Source organism: Macaca fascicularis, chromosome 8 (genome assembly GCF_037993035.2).
Source record: "Macaca fascicularis isolate 582-1 chromosome 8, T2T-MFA8v1.1".
NCBI classification, from domain to species: Eukaryota; Metazoa; Chordata; class Mammalia; order Primates; family Cercopithecidae; genus Macaca; species Macaca fascicularis.
This window is the reverse complement of record NC_088382.1, coordinates 129206798-129220817: the sequence shown is the minus strand read 5'-3', so window position 1 is coordinate 129220817 and position 14020 is coordinate 129206798. Positions and strand designations below refer to the sequence as shown.

The following is a 14020-nucleotide window of genomic DNA, read 5'->3' as shown; positions in this document are numbered from 1 at the left end:
ATTTGGTACGTGCAGTTAGTTGAGGAAATGGATATACTGCAGGAAAACCATGTCGGAGGAAAGGGAAACAGGATAGGGAAGTAGGAGTGTGGAGAGGCAAGTGAGGACGTGCTTTTGGTTAGCCTCACCTCCCTCTATTGCTTGCTCTGAAGAGTAAATCCAAGTCGCTACTCTTGAGGCAAGGGGCCAGGGCTTTTTCATCCATTGGATGTAAGTTGTTCACCAAGGCATTGGCAACGGCCCAGGGATGGGGGTACTTGCTGGTAAAGGGGATGAGGGGACCAGCATTTCCTGTTATACCCCAAAGCCATATATGCATGAGTGTTGGCTTTGTCTGGTTGATTGTGGAATATGATGCTTTTATTCCAATAATTAACAATAGTCAATGGACTACAGAAAATATAAAAGATGCACTTACTCTCTTTAACGGGTTTAAGTTGCCATGCAACCCACTTATAGAAGTTGATAGGAAGATCCAATAATCTTTACCTATTGTTCGTAAGTCACTTTTTAAATTTCTAAATCAAGTCCTTTTCATTATCTCTGATGTGGAACTTTTAAGAAGAAGTTCGTTAAAAGATTTCAGGAAAAAAATCAAGTCAGTTCTGCAATATGTAAGGTGTTTAGCTGTGGCAAGAGGGTATTATATTAATATATTTGAAGAATTTCCCCATACAAACAATTATTGTATTGTTAATTTCCCCTACCCAATAATTATGCTTTTATTTTGAAGCATAACATTGGTTGAGAATTTATTTCCCTTTCCTTTTTAATTTTCCTGTGCAGTAAGTGTACTAGGAAGCCACAAAGGCTATTAGAAATATTTTTTTTTTTTTTTTTAAAAAGAAGCCCTTGGTATCATTGATCATTGAATCATTAAGCATTGGCTTTTACTGGTGTAAAATTCTAGTTTCAGTACTTTTGTGAGGCCCACATGTGTGCTCTGGGTTACTACATGTGCACTAAATATTCTTTATTTTAAGGAGTATAGTAGTTACCCCATTGTCTAGTAGTTAGAGTCTTACTGACCAGAGAAGATTTCCAGTTCTCTCTACATGGGACCAATTTCTCCAATGTGTTGGTTACAAATTTTACTTCTGTTCAGGACATGTAACTTTTGTTTGTCTTAAAATAATTTAAGGCAAATTCTTTTTGATAATTTTTATTTTCTTCAAAGGAAAGCGTATTTTTTATTGGAGGCCTTTTCTGTTCTCTATTCTCGATAGTGGTAACTCAGGAAAGACAGGTGTATGCTCTTAGATCTTGGTGGAAGATAAAAAGTGAAATTCAGCATTTTTTTTCCTTTCTAAATTCAAGGGCTGTATGCAGATTTATTGGCAAATAATCTTTCTACTGTAATGTTCCATTTATTATCTCTGTAGATTCTAAGCTTTTTTTTTCTTTTTCTTTCTTTTTTTTTTGCATCTAAAGGGATGTTTTGCCATGCTTTCTATGTCTTTGAGATCTCCAGTGGTGGAGAAAAGAATGTTCCATCTAATGACCAAACAGTTTATTTCTGGAGGGATACAAACATGAAATTTTGTTCACTGACGCCACTGGTTTTTTTAATCTACAAACCATTTAGACTCGGAAGGCTCAAATAAACACCTCACCACTTGCGGTTATTAAATCTTAGCTTTCCCATCATGTATGGGTGTACTTTATAAGCCAAACCAGAAACTAGAGTTTTTTTCAGTTTTTTTTTTTTTTTTTTTGGTGATATCCCATAAAGAAAGTATCAAACAGGACACAGATCCCAGAATTGCGAGCTTCAAGGCATGGCATTTGTAATTAGATTCAACAATACATTTACCCGTTTTTCCTTATAGGAGAGTCCCATTGGGTTGATGATGACTGCGAGGAAATAAAAGCTCCAGAATGTCCGGCAGGGTAAGTGTATTTTATGACTATTTTGAAGTTTTATGTATTAGCTGATAAACTCTCACAGGAAATGAAAAGTGTTTAGAAACAACGTGAAGCTGAAATCCTCTTAAACAGGCAAACTTATGAGTACTTAGGAGGAATTCATCAGTCGAAAGGTTGAAGGTACGTCTTGAAATGGTGACAGTTTTCTTTCCCCCAGTTTTCTCCAATCATCTCTGCACATACTATGGGGTCTGAATATCCCCTATATTCCACCTCAGCTGAAGATTTTACAAAGTGCATCTGAATATTCTGGCTAAGACTTTTTTCAGTATTGTTTTTTCCTGGAGTTCTTGTTTTGCCTATTTTGGGGGGAGTGGGGAATGAAACAGGAAGTCTAGAGAACCTTTAAAACTATGTTATCCAATAAGTAATTATTACTTTTTGATTACACACCTGTAATCCCAGCACTTTGGGAGGCCGAGGTGGGCAGATCACTTGAGGTCAGGAGTTTGAGACCAGCCTGGCCAACATGGCAACACCCCGTCTCTACTAAAAACAAAACAAAACAAAACAAAAAAAAAAACACACACAAAAATGAGCCAGGCATGGTGGAGCGCATTTGTAATTCCAGCTACTTGGGAGACAGAGGCATGAGAATTGCTTGAACCCAGGAGGCGGGGGTTGCAGTGAGCCAAGGTAGTGCCACTGGACTCCAGCCTGGATGAAAGAGACCCCCTCTCAAAAAAAGAAGTCATCCGAGACAGTGGAACATCCGGCTTCCAAATGGGAACCTTTATAGCACCAGTGACCAAAGAGAGAATTAAATATGGGTGATGTTGAAAAAGGCAAGAGAATTTTTGTTCAGAAGTGTGCCCAGTTTCCACACTGTTGAAAAGGGAGGCAAACACATGGCTGGGTCAAATCTCTGTGGTCTGCTTGCAGGGAAGATAGATCAGGCCATTGGATTATCTTATACAGAGGCCCATAAGAACAAAAGCATCACCTGGGGAGAGAATACACTCATGGAGTATTTAGAGAATCCCAAGAAGCACATCCCTGGCATACAAATGATCTTCACAGACACGAAGAACAAGGCAGAAAGGGCAGCCTTGAGAGTTCATCTCAGAAAAAGCTACCAATGAATAATAACAGGTCACTGTGTTATTTGTTACAAAACAGAAATGTTTCAAGACTTTTTAATTCGTGCCATAACTTCACAGATCTCATACACAAGAATTCAGATAATGAATGACTGACAGAATATTTTTGTTGGGCAGTCTAGATTTAACCACGACTGGCTTGTGGTTAAATGGTTAAATGAATATGTTCGGTTTTTAAATTTAATTTTATTTTTTTGAGATGGAGTTTCACTCTTGTTGCCCAGGCTGGAGTGCAATGGTGCGATCTCAGCTCACTGCAACATCTGTCTCCCCTGTTCAAGTGATTCTCCTGCTTCAGCATCCCAAGTAGCTGGGATTACAGGTGCCCGCCACCACGCCCAGCTAATTTTTGTATTTGTAGTAGAGACGGCGCCGGTATCAAACTCTTGAACTCAGGTGATCGGCCCGCCTCGGCCTCTCAAAGTGCTGGGATTATAGGCGTAAGCCCACTGCACCCGGCCGAAATTTTTTCTTGGAAATGATTGCTCCCATTATTGAGAATCACTAGGCGTAATGGCAACTCTGTGGCAATAACGTTTCTGAAAGCTTAATGTGTTACTGTTTAAGGTTTGTGCGCCCTCCATTAATCATATTCTCTGTGGACGGCTTCCGTGCATCATACATGAAGAAAGGCAGCAAAGTCATGCCTAATATTGAAAAACTAAGTAAGTAATTTCCATGCTCTGTGTTCTCATCTGTAATCCAGGATCTCCACAGTAACCAGTGGGCTGTGGGCTTTGAGATCTATGAGCCCGTAGTTTTAAACGTGTTTTATTATTTGAAATACAAAAGCGAAGGCAACACGTGTCTGAGTGTTTATAAAATGGATTTTCTATAAGCAATTCCTGTTGGTTCTCTTGTTCTAATATTTGCAATTCTCTTTCCAGGGTCTTGTGGCACACATTCGCCCTACATGAGGCCAGTGTACCCAACTAAAACCTTTCCTAACTTATACACTTTGGCCACTGTAAGTATTTCTTCAAATGATATATGTTCAAAGGGCTGATTTCATCCTGGAATGACTTTAAAGGGGAAACTTTACTTTTAAAATGTGTTCCTTAGTGTTCAAAGAAAATCTTTCTGTTTTCCATCTTATCTGGGTCATTTGTTCACAGCAAATGCCTTTTACAACTTTGTGGGCGATTGAACTTCATTCCAACTTTAAAGCTGAAACCTTTTTTCAGGTGCAGTTCTGTCTGAACATATACATTAAACTTCTCTCAAATACCACAGGGTCTATTGTTTATTTTCTGAATTTGCAAATAAAAATGTTGACTTCAGGGCTATGTTTTAGTTTTCAGGTACTTCAAATTCTATCACTCGTTCTTTAAAACATAATTTATTTATCTTTTTAAAAATTGATTTGGAGAGGAATAGAATTTAGAAAGAAGGAAAAGTGTATTTAGAAATAGAAGCTTCTTTGGAGGCACATGTTCCAAACTAAAGGTTAATTTATAATAATGAAAATTATTGTCATTTTATTAAATTATAGCAGTAAAAAACCCCAATATTAAGTTTCTTATATCAAGTTTCTCAGATGGCTTATAATTTGTCCCATAGATATTATTCACATTTGCTCAAACAGATACGCAGTGAAGGTTATATATGTCTTATATAATTTTGGAAATTAAGTATTGCTATAAAACCTTCTATGCTAAGAAAATTTATACTAGAACTAATGTATGTGGATTATTGTATTGTTATTTTAACAATAAATTTGCTTTTACAAAAAGGGGCTGTATCCAGAATCACATGGAATTGTTGGCAATTCAATGTATGATCCTGTATTTGATGCCACTTTTCATCTGCGAGGGCGAGAGAAATTTAATCATAGATGGTGGGGAGGTCAACCGGTAAGTTTTGCATTTATTTTGTGTGTGTGTGTGTGTGTGTGTTTGTGTGTTCATGTATTGAAACATTTCATCCTCAAATTTGTTAGATGTGGACAAAATGCATATAATTTCCTCATACTTGGCAATGTTTCCATCTTTTGATACTTTTAATATACATATAAACATGAAATATGTGTATATATGCATTATATATGTATATATGTATCTGGATATATGTGAATATATGGTATATTTATATATGTATGTATACATACAAATGTGCATATAGAATATACATGTATGTATACATATGTGTATGTGTCACTGTGTGTATATATGCATGCATGTGTGTGAGGCTATGATTATAAAAGTGTGAGATGATGAATGTCTTCCCTAGGATTATGGTGGTGACAATGGTGATGAGGTGAACTTCAGAACCATTTTGACAAAGAATAGATCTCATTGATTTCCCAGATTTAAGGGTATAATGAAAAAGAGAAGTGCATGACTATGACTTCCCCAATATGTTAGCCCCGATGCTATAATAACAGAAACAGGGAAACTTGCTGAAAAAAGGGAACTCCCTGAAATCCACAGTATATTCATGAATTCTTTTATTTAATCTATTTTTTAAAAATCATGGAAGTTAAATATAAAAAGCAGAATCCTACCTTGATACTGAAATAGCAAATTAATACTTTGAAAAGAAATCACCCTGTTTACTTCGGATCAAATGACTGGGCAGAAAATAAAAAGGGTTGTAGGTGGCTTTCTACTTAATGTTTTTCCTGTGACCATGTGTATGGTTACGCAACTTGCTTTGGTCAGACATGAGCAAAGCAACATAAAGCCACAGTTGTTGAATGTGCAGAGCTGGGCTGAAGTGTACAAGCTTCTGGCCAGAAGGATCAGAATCACCTCAGAACATATCCCAGGGCACACAGGCAATCAGAAACATGTAGAAGTAAGATGGTAAGTGGTCCCATCTCATGCCAGTTCTGACTGGAGACCGTGGCTTCCTGGAGCACTGGTTAGAGAAGAGGGCTGGGAGAACTTTGTGCACTCAACCGTGGCGTGACTGGTGGGCAGTGTCTGCACACATCCATGTATCCACCATGCCTCAATGATCTTGTACCTGGAAATGTTTGCTGCAATTTATGGACAAAATAAGGACTACAAATAGAAATTTTTTCTTAAGGTATCTCACTTTAAGAAAAGGTCATTTGTGATCAAAATATTTATATTGCATAATAGGTAAATCAGTATGCAAGGATAAATATGAGCTTTTTATTAAAAAAATAAACATTGGAAGACTTCTTGTACGTCTGCAGAAAAGTTTCTTTATAATAGATGTTCTGATTCTGCTGTCTTTATTCAGGCTGGACTCCCAGAAGTCCATAATGGCCTAGGGTGTGATCATAGTGAAATTTGTTGACAGGGTGGATTTTTCAAAGTTTATGATAGGGGAATATTTTATGAGTAAACAAAATGATTGAAATTAGAGCTCCATTAAGATTTCACTAGTGGGTCTTTTATATTAATTTGATCATGGAAACAAACTTACCTGAAGAACCTTAACGGATTAGAGATAAATAGTAATTTTATCAAATTGGATCACCTTACATCAACTGTTGACATAAGGTTTGCCCTGGGTTAGGATGACTCAGAAGAAGATGAGGCCACATATTCATTAACTTCTGCAAAAGCAGAGCAGAGGAAATGCTGTTAACCTGCCCAATGAAGTGAAGTCTCTGTTTCAACTCTGTTTACCTGTTTCCTCACTAACTCCCAAAGTTGACGCATCTGACCAAGTTTAGTACTCTCCTCATGCTGACCAAGATTTGTGGTGAAATTGACTTACGTTTCTGTCATCTTGGGCAAGATGGCCACCATAAGAATTCCTAGGAGGGGCCGGGCATGGTGCTTATGCTTGTAATCCCAGCACTTTGGGAGGCTGAGGCGGGTGGATCACGAGGTCAGGAGTTTGAGACCAACCTGGCCAACATAGTGTAACCCCATCTCTACTAAAAATACAAAAAATTAGCCAGGTGTGGTGGCGGATGCCTGTAATCCTAGCTACTCGGGGAAGCTGAGGCAGGAAAATTGCTTGAACTGGGAGGTGGAGGTTGCAGTGAGTTGAGATCGCACCATTGCACTCTAGCCCGGGAGACAGTGCGAGATTCCATCTCCCAAGGCAGATGGATCACAAGGTCAGGAGATCGAGACCATCCTGGCTAACATGGTGAAACCCCGTCTCTACTAAAAATCCAAAAAAAATTAGCCGGGTGAGGTGGTGGGCACCTGTAGTCCCAGCTACTCGGGAGGCTGAGGCAGGAGAATGGCGTGAACCCGGGAGGTGGAGCTTGCAGTGAGCCGAGATCGTGCCACTGCACTCCAGCCTGGGGGACTGAGCAAGACTCAGTCTCAGAAAAAAAAAAAAAAAAAAAAAAAAATGGAATTCCCAGGAGCATAGTAACTACAATTTAAAAGCACATTTTATTGAAATTTGGCATATTGGAAAAACATATAGACAAAGTATTATTGTTTTCTATTATACAGTAGGGTGTTCTATTATACAGTAGGGTGACTATAGCAAATAACAATGTAGAAGATTTTAAATGTTACTGAAAAGAAATGATAAATGTTTAAAGTTATGGGTATGGTGATTACCCTGATTTGATCATTATATAATGTACACATACATTGAAACATCACACTGTATCCCATAAATATACACAATTATTATATATCAGTTATAAATACAAAATAATTAAAAAGAAACTTTAGTCAAAGTATAAGAATATAAGCAACTAAAAGTACTATAAGGAAAATAATTAATGAATATTCTATAAGCATGTATACCATCCTCTCAGAGGCTTCTATATTTTAAAATCACCAGTGAAAAAATATTTATAAAAGTCTTACAAAATTTTATACATATAAGAGAAAATATTTATACAAATCTTAGACTGATAATTAAATTAAACTCAATTTATTTTTACTGAGGGACTAAACCATGCAAGACATTTAGCCAAATGGCATAGGGGTCAGATTACGTTGTGAATAAGAGCCACTTCTTGTCCTAGCATAAACTCTAGTAGATGGGATGAGGCATTTGTACAATGGCCATTTGAAAATTCGAATCTCACCAGGCATCTTCCAAAAATAATTTAATCTTTCATAATTTGATTTAATCTTTTTTTTATCCTTGATATAGCCAATTAAGCAAAGTCTAGTCTGCTTTTAATTTGCTAATACTCAGCATGCATTGCTAGAAGCAGTCATTTGCTGTAGGACCCTACATTTCTCATATGTAGTTTAATGCAGTTCCTTAAGTGGCTTGGTTTCTTTGGAAATTCTCTCTGCTACGGTCCTGCAATTTCTAATACAAAGATGCTTCCATGGGGTTGTTCCCTGTTCAGTTTAATCTGGATTCTCAGCAATGGGAGGAATGAATGGGATTCCTAGGAGCTGACTAAATGTGGAGATTTGAGAAACAAGTCTAATACTCCATCATGATCCAAGTCCTCTGAAGTCAGCATTTCTGGAGTAAGATGTTTCTAAGAGAAGCAGATTGTTATTTTTTAAAATGTATTATTATTATTTTTAATGAGACAAGGTCTCAGTATAGTTACCCAGGCTGGAGTGCAGTGGCATGATTTTGGCTCACTGCAGTCTCAGCCTCCAGGGCTCAAGCAACTCTCCCACCTCAGCCTCCTGAGCAGCTGGGACTATAGGCTCACACTGCCACGCCTGGCTAATTTTTGTATCTTTGGTAGAGACAGCATTTCGCCTTGTTACCCAGGATTGTTTCCAACTTCTGAGCTCAAACGAGCTGCCTGCCTCAGCCTCCCAAAGTCTTGGGATTATAGGCGTGATCCCAACTGCAACTGTCCAGCAGATGCATTCTTATTACTTAAGTTGCTTGACCTCTAGAATTGCTCTCTGTCAGTATCGGTGATACAATGAGTTGGAACAGAAACCATTTTAGTAAATGACTGCAGTGTAAAAATGCAAGAAATGTGTGTTTAAGACAGAGACAGCAAGGAGAAGAAGAATGACACAGAATAGGGGTGACTTTCCAGGCCAAAAGGGATTGACTTGATGGAAAGTACAAGTCATTGCTAACCTCTTTTTATCTGTTTTATTGTCCTGATAAAGGGACATTTCTTTTCAGGAACATTTAACCTATTCTTTATTCTGTCGTTTCTTTTCCATATACTACTGTAGACCTGCAGTTTTTTTCTCCTTGTACTGTATCCTAATGTCCCTAGTTAGGGCGAGATCTGCTTACCTGGAGCCTTTGCTTACCAGCCTCTTATTTTTCTTCCAAATTTCAGCTGAAGTGTCTGTCCCCAGGAGGCCTTCCTTCCCTCAGCATTTCCAGCTCTGGCTAAGCAAAGTGACTCTCCTTTGGGCTTTTATATTTTTTCTATCATAAATTTGACAACCTCTTATTATTATTATTTTTTTTTTGAGACAGAGTTTTGCTCTGTTGCCGAGGCTGGAGGGCAGCGGCACAGTCTTGGTTCACAGCAACCTCCACCTCCCGGGTTCAGGTGATTCTCATACCTCAACCTCCTGAGTAGCTGGGATTACAGGCACGTGCCATCATGCCCAGATACATTTTTTTGTGTTTTTAGTAGAGATGGGGGTTTCACTATGTCAGCCAGGCTGGTCTTGAACTCCCGACCTCAAGTGATCTGCCTGCCTTGGCCTCCCAAAGTGCTGGGATTACAGGTGTGAGCCACCATGCCCGGCCTGACCACCTCCTTTTGAAGTTGGTTATTCACAGGTCTGCTTTACCCTGTGGGTCCCATGCAGATAGGGACTTGGTGTATTTCTGTTCTGAAGACCCAATCCAGAGCCTGGCTCTGCTGTTGTGTTTTGGATGGAAATGTTCTTTGCTTCCTTCAGGGGCATGTTTTGCCCATGCTTCCCCTAGGGTAGGTGGGCTTAAGGACAGCCCTCCATCTCAGCCTCAGCAGCTCCTGGCCATATGCCAACAGCTTCCTCACTCACCTCCTTCTGGCCCTAATCACGTGGAAAGCAGCTGCATCGGGCCCCAGTCTCTTCTGCTGCTTCCCCCAACCCTCACATCCTTAATGTGTTCTGATTCTCAGCAATTGATCTGCTGAACCAAGTGCCCCACCCATCCCCTGGTCTCCTAGAATTCTGTTTATCCTAGCTCAATGCTTTTGAATGCAAAGGAATGATTTTCCCTCGAGGAACTGCTAGAAAGACTACACTAGTAGTTTATGTTTTTTGAAAAAATGTTTTTGGCTAATATTTTTCTTTTTCCAAACTTCTCCTTTTCTCCCAAAGCTACATGCTGAATCTGAGAAAGTGTTGAATTTCATATTTAACCCACTTGGTTCCTGTAGAGGAAGCTTTTTTGATTCCTGATAAATAGCGTATCACAAGATACAATATCATTCCCATTTGTCCCCTTTTCACAAAGCAGCATCTAGGACACAAATGTCGAAAGCTGGGCCTCCTGATAAAGGAAAGCAATGCAGGGAGTTTTGGGATTAGAGGGAGAAAGCCCAAACCCAGTGTTTACTTAAGCTTATTTTTTTAGCTGTGTGATTATTATTATTATTATTTTTTAAAGACAGAATCTCGCTCTGTCATCCAGGCTGGAGTGCAGTGGTACGATCTCAGTTCACTACAACCTCTGCCTCCCAGGTTTAAGCGATTCTCCTGCCTCAGTCTCCTGAGTAGCTGGGATTACAGGTGCCCATCACAAGGCCTGGCTGATTTTTGTATCTTTAGTAGAGACAGATTTCACCATGTTGGCCAGGCTGGTCTCAAACTCCTGGCCTCAGGCGATCCACCCTCCTCCGCCTCCCAAAGTGCTGGGATTATAGGCATGAGCCACTGCACCTGGCCTGATTTTTTTTTTTTTTTAAACCACCCTTTGAAGAAATTTATATTGCATTCAAATTCGAGAAATTTTAACACTTATATCTCTGAATTAACAAGGAACCGGGAAGCTTCTCTCTCTCTTTTTCATAACCTTATCGGCTTGTATTCACTTTTCTTTTCTGGACCAATATTTTAGTGCCTTTTTTTTTCCTCCCCTTGGGAAGAAAATGTGCTTTTCATTTTAAGTATTTTATCTTTTTTGTTCACTTTTTATACTTTTCTGATCATGCTCTCAATTTTCTTTTTGAAAATGTGGTCAACCTGACTTTTACCAGGAATCAGGCAGAATTTTTCTGCTTTTTGATTTTTTTTAGAAGAAATACACATTTTACCTTTAAATTGCCTCCATGGTTTACACTGTATGCTTCTAAGACACACTGCTTTTTAAAATTGGTTAGTTTTTTTTTTCTGATTACAAATAAGTTGATTGTCACTGTAAAATTGTTGGAAAGTACAGAAAAATATAAAGAACAAATGATCTTAATTTTGCCATCATAATAATTTTAACATACCCTGTCATTTTCACTCTGAATGCTCCTTCCTTTTGACACTATTAAGACCTCTTCAGTGATCTTTTTTCCCTGAGGATTACTGAGTTAAATTAACTCTCAGAGCTTCCTGTCGCCCTGATAATGCCACCATCAGCATGTATTCTACAGTATAATATTTGAAAGTGCAGGGTCATTATTTGACAAATTTGTATTAAACAATTGTTTTCCTTTAGGAAACTCCACATTAATCTTAAATTTCATAGATGCCAAGTATTGCCTAGTACAATCTCCTTGGAAATAGCAAGGCAGTACATCTAGGAAGTTGTTTGGATATTGAATGTGCTAAGATTGTGTATGTGCAATTAAAATAAATATGAAAATAGATCGCTTAATATAAGGAACTGGCCTCTTTGGGAACCGGCATGGTTTTACAGTGTGTCTAGCATTTCATTTGAGCTCATCTTCTTGCTGGTGGAGGTGCTGGAACAAGAATGAATGAAAGTCCAGGACACATTCTGAACCCTGGTTGGGCTGGGGTTCCTGGAGGATGCCAGAATTTGTCTTTAAAGTAGAAAGAGCTTTGGACTAAATGGAGTGAAGGGCTGTCAGAGCAATCTGAGATTCTTTCATCTCCGAACATCCCAGGGAACCAAAAGTCTGGCCAAGAAGGTCTGGTCCCTCAGAGCCATGTGAATAGGATGAGGTCCCTACCTCTCCCAGGCTGATGAAATTCACCAGCAGCTCAGAACCCACAGACTGAAGAGTGCTCTGTACATTCTCCTGCCCCATCCCTCATTTGCCAGCTACAGTAGCTGTGAGTTTGGGGCTGAGGATTTCTAGAGGCTCCAAGGGGTCTGGAACCCTTTTCAAGCTTTCCCAGGTCAGGTATCCCAGATGATTGTGAAACAATGGCTAAGCTCCTGGATGTTCTCCACCTCCCAGTTACCCATTTCCTGAAAAAATACGTTGTCACTCTTTAAGGATACTCTGAAAGGCTGGAGACAATGAAACCAGAAAAGGGATTGGCTATAGTTCCCAAATCATTTTTGTTTTGGTTTGAGGCAAACCACAGTTCTCTCTCTTATTTGCTTCTATTCTCTTTCCTTAAGTGAGGGGGTTTCTTCTCATAGACTTCTGTTCAGTGGGACACTTGCCATCTTAGGCTGTTTTTAATGTTACTAGAATAACTGGATTATTTATTTCCATTATTGCATAACAATAAAGATGGAAATTTATCGAGTGTTTGCCAGATGTTAAGACACTGGTTTAAGGACTTTAAATGTATTAACTCACTAAAGCTTAGAATAATCCTATGTGCTAGATAATATTATTTACATTGTAAAGGAAACAGAAACACAAAGATATTAAGTAACTTGCCAAAGGACTACATGGCTGGTAAGTGACAGAAACAAGGCTTAAAATCCAAGCTGTCTGGTTGCAGAGCCCAGGTTCTAAACTCCTATATCTTATGCCTCCCCAATAGCACACGGTGTAAAGAATATTTTAAAAACCTTAATGAAGTGCTTGGTTCACTTAACTTATTCTAGGAACTCTCGTCTAAAATAATATTTACTAAAAGGCTAGGTAAAAGATACAGGAAAAATCAAAATTAAAAATTAGCCTTCTTCCCCCTTCTCATTCATCTAGTTTAAACTAAAACAAGACAAAGAGGGTTCCAAAATTCTGACATCTGGGTGCCAAATTGGGGCAGTCCCTGAGTCTTTCAATAGTAAAGGAAACATATGGCTCATTCTTGGGTCCTTTGATGAGCAGAATTCTGCTGCGTCAGTTAATTGTTCAAAACAATGATCAGAAAAGACAGGTACAGGAGAGAGGCTTTTGAGATAAAATAAGAGTTTTAAAAATATGTCACTAGAATCATAGCAGGAGCTTTTGAGAGCTTTTGCAGAGAATATATTGAATAATATTTGTGGAAATAATGATTCTGACTTCCAGATGTGAAAATAAATGGTTGCAAAGAATGGGAAATTTATGTTGGGGTGTGAGTGGAGTATAAGATATCTGATCTAATGTGTTTTAAAAACTTTTTCTTTTTTGACCAAAACTCAGAACACATTTTAAGCCGCTTATATTTTCCTCATTAGCTATGGATTACAGCCACCAAGCAAGGGGTGAAAGCTGGAACATTCTTTTGGTCTGTGTAAGTTACCTTTATTTTGTCAATGTTTATAAAATGACAGCTGTGACTCCATTTATAAAACATCAATTTAGTTTTTATTTTGTTTCAGTTAAATGTGAAAATATAGAATTTTTGAATATTTACTAATTCAAAATAACCTTCCAGGTGTTTTTTTTTTTTTTTTCCCTGAGGTCCTCTCTCTGTGCCTCATCCTACCTTCTCTTTCTCCTCTAGCTCTCCTTTTTTCCATCCTGTCTCTCTCTCTCTTTTTTTTTTTTTTTTTTTTTTTGAGACAGAGTCTTGCCCTGTTGCCCAGGCTGGAGTGCAGTGGCGTGATTTCGGCTCGTTGCAACCTCGGCCTCCTGGGTTCAAACGGGTCTCCCCTCAGCCTCCTGAGTAACTGGAATTACAGGTGCCTGCTACCACTCCCAGCTAATTTTTTGTATTTTTAGTAGAGACAGGGTTTCACCATGTTGGCCAGGCTGGTCTCAAACTCCTGACCTCATGATCCGCCCACCTCTGTCTCCCAAAGTGCTGGGATTATAGGCATGAGCCACCATGCCCGGCCCCATCCTCTCTTAACAGAATGTAAGTAAGATGGTC

At 38.8% G+C, this 14020-nt stretch overlaps 1 protein-coding gene across 21 annotated transcripts in view; it reads left to right on the top strand.

Moving 5' to 3' along the window:
* ENPP2 (ectonucleotide pyrophosphatase/phosphodiesterase 2) overlaps positions 1–14020 on the top strand; it is a 118189-nt gene that overhangs the window by 53491 nt on the left and 50678 nt on the right. For all 21 annotated transcript variants that reach the window (XM_073999341.1, XM_073999340.1, XM_045398628.2 and 18 more), the window contains 5 exons: positions 1830–1890; positions 3594–3691; positions 3914–3993; positions 4760–4879; positions 13383–13438. In XM_073999341.1, coding sequence (XP_073855442.1) covers positions 1830–1890; positions 3594–3691; positions 3914–3993; positions 4760–4879; positions 13383–13438 — 415 coding nt within the window. The remainder of the gene's footprint in view (positions 1–1829; positions 1891–3593; positions 3692–3913; positions 3994–4759; positions 4880–13382; positions 13439–14020) is intronic.